General features: G+C 39.7%; 1 protein-coding gene across 1 annotated transcript; it reads left to right on the top strand.

The window, feature by feature from the left end:
* Nucleotides 1-6,789: 6,789 nt before the first annotated feature.
* On the top strand, nucleotides 6,790-13,505 carry LOC104570746 (histamine H3 receptor). The gene is made up of 3 exons (XM_010217784.2): nucleotides 6,790-7,066; nucleotides 9,826-9,992; nucleotides 12,674-13,505. The coding sequence occupies exons 1-3, from the start codon at nucleotides 6,820-6,822 to the stop codon at nucleotides 13,499-13,501; spliced, it is 1,242 nt and encodes a 413-aa protein (XP_010216086.2). The 5' UTR covers nucleotides 6,790-6,819; the 3' UTR covers nucleotides 13,502-13,505.
* Nucleotides 13,506-13,995: the final 490 nt, after the last annotated feature.

Raw genomic sequence — 13,995 nt, 5'->3', positions numbered from 1 at the left:
ATCTGTCCTTGCTGTTGTTGGGCTAGAACTCAAACATCTGCCTTATACTAAACTGGGACCATAATTTCTTGTCTTGAGGATGAGACTGATTAAGATTGTGCCAGTGACCTGTTTTTTAAAGTTTCCAATACCTAAGAGGAAGGCAGGTGACCTAATGCTATATGTGGTCTTGAAGAGCCTGGTCCTGCCTACCCAGTTCTCAGTCATGCCTAAGAGAACCTGCTCCGTGTCCTTAGGAAGTCTGGACAAGGGTGCTGGACTACAGAAATGTAAAGCTGCTGCTTCTGAATTTCTTTGAGGAACAAACCATGAGTGTTGGGCTCTGGCATCTTGTTAAATAGCTGAGGATAAGTGTCCTGTAACTAAGCAACCAGCAATCCCAGCAAAGAATGTGGAGATTTTGAAATCACACTGATTACAAACACTTACAATAAGATTATTTTTTTCAAATTAATTTCTAAGTTTCTTTAATTATCAAGTATTCCAAAGTTTCTGAAGCTTTCATTAGAGTTAATTGTGATAGCTGCAAAAAGAAAGAAAAAAAAAAAAAACCAAAATGAGTTTCCGGCTGTTCTGTTCCAGCTGCCACTGATTCCACTGCAGTCCTGGTAAATGCGTATTCTCTCTCCAATGAGCACCCTGCCGGTTCCATGTTCAGAACTGACAGGTGATTCTGAAGGTCTTCACTTTTGGATGTTCAGCTGAACACCCTGAAGTCTGAACTGAACTTTTTCAGAAGTGTTGATCCTTGTCCAAATCTCATGGTCTAGTTTTGCATAATGGTGAAAATGAAAGCCCCTGAATGAGAGTTTTTTTTGGCAGCCAATCTTTGCCTTAATGAAATAGACTCATACAAGTCCTCCACTTGATAAGCAGAATTAAAATACGATAACTTAGAATGTCTGGCAGCAACCCTCTAGAAGCAGGTCATCAATGTGGAGCGATGTTTACATTTTCACAGTTCTTGTCTTGGTGAGTGTATGATGTGCTTGCCAGCCATCCTTCCTGTGGACACACTTTTTAGAGAGAAGTTGCATTCTCTTCCTTTTTTTTCACTTATAAGCAAATTCTAAGTTTGAACTTCCTTTATTCTAAGAACAAGTTCTACTTGTGGCTTTGCAGAAGAGTTTTGCAACACTGGATTTTGTCTTTACCTTTGAGAGCAATGTCTCAGTATAGCTGGGAATGTTAAGAGCCTGTTATTCTTGTACTTCGGTTAGTAGCTGTCCTTCAGGGAATTGGCATCCCATCATTTCACTGAATGCAATTGTTCCTCCTTTGTCACAGGGATCTAGCAGTAGCTCTTAAGTACGGGGATCATAAAATTCAGCACTGACTTAGCTGTTGGAAGTCCTTCAGGTGTGTCAAGAATGTTCTCGTACTGGGACTATCCCCTTCAAGAGGGCACAGAATATTTGCACCTAGAGCAAAAAGCAACAGCTGGGGTATATATTGTAATCCTTGCACTTTCAGAGTTGTCTATAATACATTTGCCATGTTAATAAAGACACCAAGAAACAGTCTTCTTCAGAAACTGGGCCATGAAATATTTTGTGGTTCATTCTTACTGCAGAACACCCGTGCCTTAGGACCTGAAAAACAAAATCATAAGTGTGGCCTCTCTTACAAGCAGTGACCTGGCTTATGGAGCCATCACGCTCTCCATCACAGTGGTGGACACATTTGAACCTTGGATAGACTTGCGTCTCTGATGAACTTTGACAGTGTTGAAATGTATGATTTTGACAAGTATTTTTCAGGAGCCAATGTGTTACTCTTGGCAGATGGAAATGATTAACATCTTTTCATTTAGTAATTTTAGATTGGCACTCACCTATTAAAATAGTGCAGTGAGAACAAAATAGACATAGTGATTTTGATAACCCTGTCATTTTGATAACTACTGCTCATCTGATTTTTATGGTGCTAACAGTTTCTCATTTTTGATTTTGGGTAAAGTTTATGGATTTTAAAAGTTGTTTCCTTCAATATGCCTTTATGCAGAGAAGAGAACATTTTGCTTTTTCTCCTATGTATGTCACTGATTTAGCAGGTGTCAGTGGTAACTAGGTTAAACTACTTCATACTGTGGGATTGGATGTTTTTAGTCTGGGTGAACTAAAGTCTGCTGACGGGACATCTGCTTTAGGTTTGACACAGCTCCCTCCTCTACGAGGTTACAGGGATGGGATCAGCTTTGCTTTATGAGGAAGTCTGACCTTTAACCTGGAGAATTTGGCAGGGCTCTCCATATTCCCGTTAAATATATTATGATAAATACAGCTATTCTAAACTCTTACTGTTAAACAATGCAGCAATCTGATCAATGTACCATTGTAAGCTATCATGGTTTAATGTTTTACTGCTGTTTAGCCCGGGAATTGGCAGTGCAACTTGGTGAGGGTTTAAGCTGTATTAATCAAATTTTGTGTTTGTGGACCAGCATGTAGGATGAAGGAAAGAAAAGATTGCTAAAATGATTTGCAACAACTTTAATTTTAAAATTAATATCCTAATACAATTTATACTGTTAATAAGCAAGAACAACAGTTTAACAGTTAAGAAGGTTAACAGTGAATTTCATTTTTGCCAAAGATTATAAGGTGTTTTAAGACAGTTGGTCTCTAATTGTGGAAGAATTATAAGTGTAATTGTTGAAGAAAATAAGAGAAGGACTATAGAGTTAATTCACACTTAAAATACAGTTGCTGGTCATAAAAATATGTCAATAAATAATCAATAGCAGAAAAGGGGGGATTGTCGCTTTCGTCCTCTCTCCCATTCCCTCCTGTCCTGCCTCTGTTTTACAGTTCACATTGTTCTTTGGGGAATGAATTAGAATGCAGCTGAAAGCACATTAGCCATTACAGAAGCCCAGAAGGCTACCAGGTAGTATCAGAATGACTTGTTTTCCATGTTGGTCAAACTGAAATGAGTGGAGCAGCAGCAGGAGTTTATATGTTGTCTCTGATCGGGGGATTTTTTTTAGCAAAATACCTTCCAAAGAACTGCCAGGTGATTTCTGCGTAAAAAAATAAGCTTCTGTAGAAGAGCCTTAATAAATTCAAGACAGCTGAGAAGTGGAAGAGAACTTTGATAGTTCTCTATCTTCATGATAGATAGCTCAGTGTGCTGAGCTGTTCCGAGGAATTTGTTGCCTAGCAAGTTTATTTGAATCAAAATGTCATATATTTTTGCAGCGTATCTTCAAACGCTTTATATGCTCCTCTGACTCCCGTAGAAAATCAGCAATTTATTCAGTATCTACTTAAGGTATTTTCCTTGCTACACAGTGGGTTTTTAGACTGATTTAATCATAACTGCAGCCACACAACAAAATTCTGCAAGGAAAAAAAAACTTAATGGATCTGCTATTAAGCTTCACCTATACTGCTGATGATTTCGAAAAGAAATGCTGTTGGTATAGATTATGTTTTGAATGCTAACAAATCAGTTACATGACTTCATGACTTAAACAAAATAGGTCGATGATCTTGGAGGTACATCCACAAGTCGTGGAATGTAACATCAGTGTTTTTAGGTATTTTAAATCTTGAGAAACTAGATGGTTAGCTCCAAGACAAAATTTTGAGGCACGATGATGGAGAGGAATTAGGTACCTGTGTATTCCTAGAAAGCACTCTTGAATTCAAGCCACTCAGGTCATTTTCTTCCCATGTAAAAGTGAAGCTGCTGGTTGCTCAGATGGGATGTATCCTGCCTTCTGCTTGGCTTTAGAGGCTGTAAAATCATTTTTTTTCTCAGATAAGCAGTTGTATCTGTCTAGAGGTATGTCAGAGAATGTCTGTCATCTTCTACTGTTGAGTTTATAAATTCGTAAATGCATAATTTCTCTCAGATTTTGAGAAGCTCAGTAAGCTCTACTTTCGAGTGTGAGGAAACAGAAGCAAAGACATCGAGGAAGACGCTAGAGGCTTGCAAGGGAAATCTACTTCAATCAAAAGCAGAGCCCAGAATTTTGATGTTCCCAGGGGATTCTAAGACTCTTAGAATTTATTGCATTAAAACTGATGTTTTAATCCTTATACTAAATTCTTGTATACTAAGGACATGACAAAGGAAAGCAAGAAATTCAAAGGTTGTGGGGTTTTTTGTTTGTTGTTTTTTAAGAGGTTTTTTCCACATCTTACCTTAGCAAGACACAGCTCATTTGTTATGCATCTGTACGTTAAAGCTATGGTAATCAACATGCTGTATGCTACAAAACTGAGGATGTGGTCACTGTATATGGGGAGCTATTATTTGGGCAGATTCAGCATCGATGTCTTCCAGTTCAGTACCTGAGCACTGAAAATATGGGGTTCAGATACGAGGAGAACGTGGCCATACTTTGGAAAGCAGCCTAAGAGAGAAACAAAAGGTACAAACTGTTATACTGGCTTTTGCAAAGAGCTGAATTCCAGTTCTAAAGTGGAGTAGTTGTAAAGAATATTAGTAACTTAACTGCCACTGTAGCTTTAATGGTTTTGTTATAGATTATCACTAAAGGAAAAAAAATGCATTAAAAAAAAGGATTTTGCTATTACGAGACTAATTTTAACTGTAGATGCTATGCACAATGGTTGCCAGCGTTTTTATAAAAGTTTATTCTGGCTGAGCACAGTTTGGATCTATGGTGTTTCTGCTTTTGAATTTTTTTTACTGTAGTTAGTGAAGCTTTTGGGAAATTGTAACAAGTGCTTTTCTTCCAGGACTGGTGGCTGTATGCCTATCCATGACAGGAGCCAGTCTTTACAAAGCCCAGGTGCTCGAACTGACATCTGTGCCCTCTGAGGGGCAAGTTAGGAATTGAGAGCATGACCCCAAATTCCCAGTGCTACCGAACACCTAAGGGCATAGATCTCCCAGCTTCTGCAGTCGAAAAGGGAGGTGGTGTTGGCTGGTATGGACAGTCCAGTGCAGAACCCCTCCTGACTGAGGACACTCGCACGTCTATAGAAAGGAAACCTCTTATGTGCTTTCCTGGTGGGATAAGGGACTAGGGCCATTTATGGGCACCCAGTTTTGTGTGACAACTGCCCTAGGCTCAGTGCTTTCTTAGCGTGGGACTGTCACTTTGAATGAGCTGTGAATGAGCTAATGAGGAGAAGGTGACACCAACCAAAAATCACAGATTCTATCGGTTGTGAGGAAAGAGAGCGTAAGTATGACATGTACATTTTTATATATGATCTGATTTTTGGCTGTGTCTGTGGCAGATTTCTTGATATTCTTTGGATTTGCATGCAGAGAAGCAAACACAGATGGGACAGTTACTCTCCTTAGAGACCCTTAGAAGCACTGTAATGTCTTTTATTATCAATGTAATGCAGAAACAAAAGTTCTTGGTGTAAGTTACTGTTTAGAAGATGAAATGAATTAAGTGAATGCAATTTCTGATGCCATATTGGTACCCCGAGCTACAAATCGCCCTGAGCTACGCAAGGAGAGCATATAAATAAAACTGTGTCTTGCTCTGTTCTCACTCCCTTCTACCGGCTGTTGATTGCTGATGCACACAGGATATGGACTTAGCTGAATCCGCAGTTCGACCTGACTTGTTCACCACTCTTTTTTTTTCAACCTCATAATAACTGTCAAAAATTTACAACAGGTTTAATACAGTAGCATTACTTAGTACCTTTTGCCAAAGTGTGTTTTCAGCCTTTTCAGCATTACCTGGAGATGAAATAAAACTTAAAGCAAAAACAGACATGCACACTGTGCGGATATTTCTGTGGATAATAAAGCTTTGCATTTCTGTACTGATGCCATGAAAACATTTTGCAGAAGAACTTAACAAATGCTAATGAACATGTTCCCACACGTGGAGGCTACACATGTGAATATCTTAAACACCAAAGCGTTTTTAGGACCTGCAATTTTTTTTTTTTAACTATTCTGGAATAATCAGACCTCTCTGCAAACGGTGTCAATATTCATACAAACTCTAAGCAATTGCAGAATCATTCTTCCATCAGTGTAAAGAGAAAGGCCTAACCCTATTAAAGTTAAAAGCTCCCACTCAGGGAGCGTGTATTTTGTTCCTTGCTTCAAGCAACTGGTGCTGTGTCACTGCGGTGGGTAAGAGTTTTACAACTGATTTCAGTGAGAGTTTTGCAACCAACTTCTGAGGATTGCACCATTACCATTGCCATGGTAAGTAACTGTGTTTACAGTGTAATAGTTTTCAGCACTAGGATCTGCAGAAAAAGAACCAAAAGAGAAATGCTGATTATGCCTTTGGATGGCAAAAAGCATGCAAAATAATACCCAGGGACCACAGACTTAGTGAAATGTACTGTCCCTAGATAAATGAGGATAAAATCAGAAGTGTAATATAAAGTCTCATAAGACTAGGTACCCCAGAATAAGAGACAACTTCTAGAAAAAGTTGAGGTCTATAATGCTAACAAGCAAAACACTTCAAGACAGAGAGAGAACATGAGAGAAGAATGAGAGGAGGATGAGAGGGAATATTAAAGCAGCCCTGCTGACTCTACTGATAAAGATCATGTTGCATAAGGAAGAGCTTACATTTTAAGATATGAGCTTGAAAACACTACATATTTCTTACTGGTAACTCTTACAGTTTCAGATGAATTGCTACTTATTAAAATTACAAAATCATAAGGCAGAAAAATCTTGCACCAGAACTCTTTAATTCCCTCCCCTCAGTCTGTTGGGGAGACTTTCTGGTCTGGCCTCTTGATGTTCCTTGCATTACGAATGTTCCTTACAGGTTACAAATCTTACCCTTTTGGCTCAGCCTACGAGAGGTGAGTTTCTTCCCGGAGAGAAGTGACCTGGACACGCAGCATGCTCAACAGCACCGCCGAAGCTCTGCCGACCACGGCAATATGCAACAGGACGGCGTCCTCACAGCCATCCAACTCACAGTTCTCGCTGGGAGTGCTGGTGCTCCTGGCTGTCCTCATGGTGCTGCTCGCTCTGGTCACCATCCTTGGCAACGCCTTGGTGATCCTTGCTTTCCTACTGGACAGAAACCTCCGGCATTGGAGTAATTACTTCTTTCTCAATCTTGCGATTTCTGACTTTGCAGTGGGTAAGTTGCAAGGGTGGAGGCATGGAGTGTTTGTTCCTTTGCAAAGTTAAGAGAAGCCAGGAAGTATTTTGCTGGGTGGTTTCTTCAAAGATCAGTATTTCCCAGCTGTGTGAGTCCAGGGAAAAGATAAGGAATGTGGAAACTTCGTTAAGTGTTTTAGTAGTCTGTTATTTCTCAGAAATATTTTATCATATGCAAAGCCTTCTTTGTTAGATAAATACATATTGTTTAATGCTATTGCTTCAGGAAAACAATGCTACACGTACGAGTTGATTCTGAGTAAAGAAGAGGGGGAATTGTTTGTTACTAGTTTGCAGTAAAGCCTAGATACTTAAACTGAGCCAAGTATATATTAACTGATGAGTTTTGCATACATTGTTGTTATCTTTTAGTTTGTTGTACTGCGATACAATACTGATGATTACCTAAAGTTTCCCAGTGAAGAGTGATTATTATTTTTAAACATTTTATTGTACATGGCTTTACCTACAGTCATAACTTAGGAACAGGTAAATAAAAATAGCAAAATAAAAATAGGAAGTTTGATTATTAGGGTGCATATTTTTATATATGGACACAGTTACTTTTGAAATTGTATTGAGAAAAAGTACAGTTAAAATGTTAGCATCATGTGCAGTTGGAGATTGACTAATGTACCGATATTTTCTATGAAGTCTTGCATACTCTATTAAAAGTGTTGGTTAAATTATTGTATTATTGTTGGTTAAATTATTGTTGGTTAAATAAATTATAGGCAGAAGAATAGTTTAAAGCAAGTGTGGATATATCACCAAATCTATATTCGGACTTACTGCATGACAAACAGACCTTTTAATAATTGAAACTGTTTTCATTCTACGCTTTTTATGTTGTGTACATCTAAAAAGGACACTGAAAGAGTAGAAGACACTGTTTTCAAGTTTATAGCCACAAAGCCTGTATCAGAAATGTTGTCATGTGCAAGGCTTTTAATATTCCAGTCTTCATGATATCCAGGTCCATGATACTCTGATATACATGGATATCCATATCCACGATATTCTGTACAATATTTTGATGCCTTCCCCTGTATGGACAACAACTTCCCTGAGTGTGTCCTTGCCTTGTGGTGCTGCAGAGATTGCTCTCTGCTCTTTAGCGCATCCCAGGATGAGGACCTCCTCTCTGCTAGACAGTGGCCGGTCTGGCTCTAAAACAGCATGGGCCTCGGTGTGGAAATGGCAGCACTCTGAGTGCCTATGTAGGTGCTGCTGAGTCAAACATTGAACAGCAGACGAGTCAAAATTCAGACCTGTCCCAAGGCTGGAAGAGTTCTGCACATGCAATTTTGAATCTGTTGTGCCCCGGCCCACGGCATATTTGAGTCTCTCCTCTTCCATTCGCAAACCCTGTCCATGTCCCAGGTGCAGAAGCTTTTCATCCCAAGCACCTCTTACCCTGTCGCAGAAGAATGTTATATAGCCGGCAGAGAAACACCAGCTGTGAACAGAAAACCAACCAGTGGAACAGTGTCTGCCATGCTCACAGTCCAACGCTGCACTGAATAAGCAATGGCATCTAGCTGAGAAGGGGAAAGTAAATAGTTTCTCCTTGCAAAGGAAGTTGTACGGCTTAGCATTGCCTAACTCCTGCCCTTCAACAACTTTTGCTTTACCTCTCTTCTTCTGGACCTATAACATATAGCATATGAACAAAGATCTCTTAATTTTTCGTAGAGAGAGAGAATAACAAGAACTGTAACATTTTTAGAGAAATAGGAACTCTCAATAATCCTCAGTACCTTTGGCATTAGAGAACACTATTTTGAAGTGCATGTAAAATTGAAATAATCCTCCTCTTTTTTTTTTTCTGTGAATGTTAAAACATATACTATACCCTTCTGAGTGAAGAAGCAAGTATTAGTTGCTCTACAGATGCAGTGATACCATTTTACTGCAGCACTGATGCTGTCCATCCTTAGGGCTCACTGCTCTCTGGTACAGCAAACTACTCTGTAAGCTCTTCAGGCTTACAAGTTTGTAACTGCGGCTCTAATACAGTCACCTAGAAAATCATTAAAATTGGCACTTTCACAACATTTGGCTGTTGATAGCTTAAATTTAGGTAGCCATTGGTGCCGATCACTCATGTATGTTTTCACAGCTTCTTGTGTTCCTACAAATAATATCCTATCAGTTCACTGCTGAAAAGTGGTTATGGTCAAGCGCATATTATCAGAAGTTTTAGACAATGTTTTTAATTAATCATGCAGTTCTTTTTAGCTTTTTGCTTATATAATTTGAAAGATTAATGTGAAGTCCTCTTTGTATTTCTATAACAGTAAATTCTGGAGTATTTTCAGACACCTTGTCATGCTTGTTTTGTGAGAGAATTTAAGTATGACAGACTGTATTTTGTAGAAACCAGTTAGTAAATTACACCAGAAGGAAAAAAAAAATCTTTTCATTTGAATTTCAGTGCCTTAATACAGCCTAGCGTTTACTATAGCAGCCAAAGCAAAGGCAGTTGCTTTGTCTTTTATCAAGCGATGTAAACTTGGGAGGTGATGCTGAACATGATATGCTTTCAAAAATATTTGACTCGTGTCTAGTACGCAGTAAAGTGTTCATTGTCTGCATGAGAATACAAAGCCTTCTGCGTGGAAATCCCAATCTGAATAACTTTGTTTTTTTATCAGACAATGCAAAGATGTTCCAGTGCTTTCATTAGCACTGCCTGCAGCGCTGCCTATGACATGTTCATTTGGTTTATTTCCATAGGTGCTTTTTGTATACCTTTGTACATCCCTTATGGCCTGACAGGGAAGTGGCACTTGGGAAGAAGCCTGTGCAAGCTCTGGCTAGTTATGGACTATCTTTTGTGTACAGCTTCAGTGTTTAATATCGTCCTTATCAGCTATGACCGTTTCCTGTCAGTTACAAAAGCTGTAAGTAGAACATTTCTAATTATTTATATATATATAAAAATAGATATTTTAACTTATTTAAAACTCTTTTTTTCCCCAATAATACTAAAAGCTCAATAGCCCTTCATTGTGGGGATTAAAAGTTTGAGTGGAAATAATTCAGCTCTTTGACAGCAAAGCTGGGAAAAGTTCTTTATTCTGAAAACACTAAAGTGTTTATTATTGTACTTTTTTTTTTTTTCTGGAGAAACTTCGGTGCTTCTGGCCCATTTTTTAGCATATAGGTTGCTGTAGGTATGCCTTTTCCTAGCCTGTAAAAATTTGCCTAAATATGCAAGTTTTCAAAAACTTTGTAGAGACTTAGTAGAGGTGGGCAACTTTCAAGATTTTTTTTCATGCTTAAGCTAGATACACTAGAAATAAGATGTTTTCTATCCATTTTCTGGCTGCTCTACATGCTGTGGTACTGAAACATGGGGAAATGAGAAGATCTTGCTTGAGTTTTTGGTGTTCCCCTGCAGCTGCTCACATGAGAAGCTGCCTAATTACAGTACAGAGGAGGTGGAGGTCAAAGCGAGAAAGTAGGTGGTGTGGAGGACTTGGGCTTTGATTGTTAAAAGAGTGGTAATTAAAAGTAGGTTAAGTCAAGGAGGTGCCTGAGTTTAGGATAAATTTCTAAAAGGAGAAGGGAGTATGGAGAGAGATGTGGAGATGGATTGGCTGGAGAACATACAAGGAACTGTAGTACCACCTAGGGTGACTGATGTACTACCAAACAAGCACTGGGATGGAAACAAATCCTTGGAGGTGAAAACAATAATAGATAGAAATGTGCAGTGGAAGAGGAGGTATTTCTTGAGTTTTATCATCCTCCTGCATCAGAAGATACCTGGGGAATCTACAAGTAAATATCAACGTTCACCATTTCTAAGCTCTTACCTGATGTTCAACCCAGAAGGAAGATGGGCATCCTTTGCTGATAGCCGTCTGTTAGCGCAAGTGGCATGTGCTGTGGGGTAGATCTGGAGCTTCGCATTCAGAAAGTGCTGATAAGAGGCCTTATCTCTGTTTTTTTCCCCAGTGTTATGGTTTTGAGTTTTTGTTTATGTTTTTGTTGCTGATGCTACCACTGCTGTTGTTTTAAAACTGAACGATCAGGTGCAAAAATTCCTGTGTTTGAGAACTAGTAATATTGAGGAATATTAATATTGCTGCAGAATTCATAACATGAGAAGTGTAAATTAAGAAAGTGTCTGTAACCCAACTGGGCCCATGGTCGTATGCATTGATGACAGTTTTAATGACATGATCGCATTCTGTTTTCCTCCTCTGTGTTATTAGGATGGAGTGAATTTGGGAGTATGCAACTTAGGACTGTTACCCAAAAGATACCATGGTTCCTTATGGACTTGGGATCTTCCCCTGCACCTGCTGCAGAGCTAGCACGTGGTCAGGGCCCAGTCAGATTAAACTTTTAATGAAGCAGCAATGAGCTTCCTGTTTTCTGCCTATTAGCTGAGAAGCCTTTGGTCTTATTGAAAATTCATAATTGCAGTTGATATGAACTGGAGTGCTGCTTTGAGACAAAATGGTGCTATAAGATGTAAAATACTGACACTTCAGGCTACAAATGTTTACAATATGGAATCCAAAATAAAGCCTGTAACACGTTCTCATTGCTTCGTTATTCAGTAGTAAAATAGGGACAGTCATGTCCGTAATGCCTTATGCTGTGAAGAAAGCATTCAATAATATTTGGGTAGCATGCAGATGCCATACTAATAAATAGCGTAGGAATTTCAGTGAGGAAGATAATAGTTCTGGATCTCAGTAAAGCCTGAGATTACAAATACTGAACAGTGTGGAGGAAATAAACATTGATTAGCTTCTCATTAACTGATCATCCCGTGCTTTGAAAGATACAGGGGCCAAGAGCTAGAAGTATGTATTATTCTTACATGGGCTGTTAGAAGGGTGGTATTAATTCTTGCCTGTCCTAACTTTGGATGATATAATTTTAATTTTTAATATTTTTAAAAAACAGATATTTATTCATGGCTAGACAGTAAGATAAATTAATACAATCTGGGTAAATTAATGAAATCTGGGTAGGCAAAAGAACTTCAACATTTGCAGTAGAAAAAGACCTGTTTGCAAGGTAAAGTGAGTGTTAGAATGTTTCAATAAAGTAAGGACTATTAAAGCATATGTGTGGGATAGATTTTCTTTTGTGGTAGGAGGAAATAATATTAACAATTCAATTTTCTACTGTTTGCAGTCTTTCTTGTCAGTCTGTCTAATGTAGAGAACCTCTACTGTTGCCAGTGCAGGGAGGAAGTCCCATAACTGTCTTCACTCTACTTGAAGATTAAGGATTTCTTGAATCATAAACTGATTATTAATATTTCTTTACTGTGGTGGTGAAGAAATCAAACAATATCCTTTCCCCTAGGTTTCCCCTGGATTTCAGGATTATCATAATTTATGTGCCCCTTTCCAATCCCGAATAGTAAAATCAATCACAGAACTACAGTATTTCATGACCAAGATTAATAGAGCTTTTCAGGACTGTACAGAAGTGATGAGCTTCTGGGTGTCTGGGGAACCGCAGAACAAAAAGTATACTTGAGTTATTTACTTTTTATGAGCTGTTTGTTCCAAAATGCTGTATGAAGGAGCGATGTGTCCTTTGCTTCTCACAGGTGTCCTACCGAGTGCAGCAGGGAGCGGCCTCCAGCCCCGTTGTGAAGATGGCAGCTATCTGGGCCTTGGCCTTCCTGCTCTACTGCCCGGCAGTTCTCTTCTGGGAGCTCGTGGCCGGCTGCAGCGTGGTGCCGCCGGACGAGTGCTACGCCGAGTTCTTCAACAACTGGTACTTCCTGCTGTGCGCCTCCACCGTGGAGTTCTTTGTGCCGCTGGTCTCTGTGACCTATTTCAATGTGCACATCTTCCGGGATATCCATAAGCGTCAGAGACGTGGCAGCGCTTTGGATAGTGAGCCGCCCAAGAGCGGTAAGCGCCAGAGACGTGGCAGTGTGTTGGACAGCGAGCCGCCCAAGAGCGGTGGCCTGTCTTGGAGATTTTGCCTCCTGCCAAGGCAAGGCTTATCTTCTTCGGAAGCAGAGGACAGCGTTTCATCATTAAGTAGGTCGTGGAAACTGGCAGGTTCTTCTCCAACACGAACCAACTCCATAATCATCAAAAATGATTCCTCTGCTTCTTTCCGTGTAAAAAACAGATCAAAACTGCAACGGGATAAGAAAATTGCAAAGTCACTTGCCATAATTGTGTGCATCTTTGCCATTTGTTGGGCCCCGTATACGTTACTAATGATAATTCGTGGGGCCTGCCAAGGAACCTGTGTCCACAACTCCTTGTATGAAATAACCTTTTGGCTTTTATGGCTCAATTCATCTTTGAATCCATTTCTCTACCCTCTCTGCCATATGAGATTTCGAATGGCTTTTGTTAAAATATTATGTCCCAAAAAGTTTGCAACATTAAGATCACATTACACACCTTCTTTTTAGAGATTTAAAGCAAAGGACTTACAGATAATATTTCTCTCTTACTTGCTACTTTTTTAAAAATATTTTCAGCAGAAATATAGGAAAAGCTTTTGTTCATTGATGGTGTTGTCTGAGAGTGCAGCAGAGGCGTGTACTTTCCCTGATTTTGTTGTTTGTTTTCACTCGTGTTGTGACAAGATAAACATGATCTAGAGCAAAAAAATGTATAAAAACATTTTATTTGGTGTCCTTTGTGGGTTGTTTGTGGATTTGAGTTTCTCTCTCTCTCTTCCCCCACCCTCTCTTCCCCCTCCCTTCCCCCCGTTCCCCCCTTCCCCCCCTCTTCCCCCTCTCTTCCCCTCCTCTTCCCTGCCCTTCCCCTCTCTTCCCCCCCTCTCTCTTCCCCCCCTCTCTCTTCCCCCCTCTCTCTTCCCCCCCTCTCTCTTCCCCCCCCTTCCCCCCCTCGCTTACCCCCCTCTTCCCCCCCCTTCCCCCCTTCTCTTCCTCCCCCTTTC

Source organism: Tinamus guttatus, unplaced genomic scaffold, assembly GCF_059628265.1.
Source record: "Tinamus guttatus ecotype Peru unplaced genomic scaffold, ASM5962826v1 Tinamus_guttatus_pri_ptg000249l, whole genome shotgun sequence".
NCBI classification, from domain to species: domain Eukaryota; kingdom Metazoa; phylum Chordata; class Aves; order Tinamiformes; family Tinamidae; genus Tinamus; species Tinamus guttatus.
Note: the sequence above shows the minus strand (reverse complement) of the source record. Positions and strands in the feature narration are given on the sequence as shown.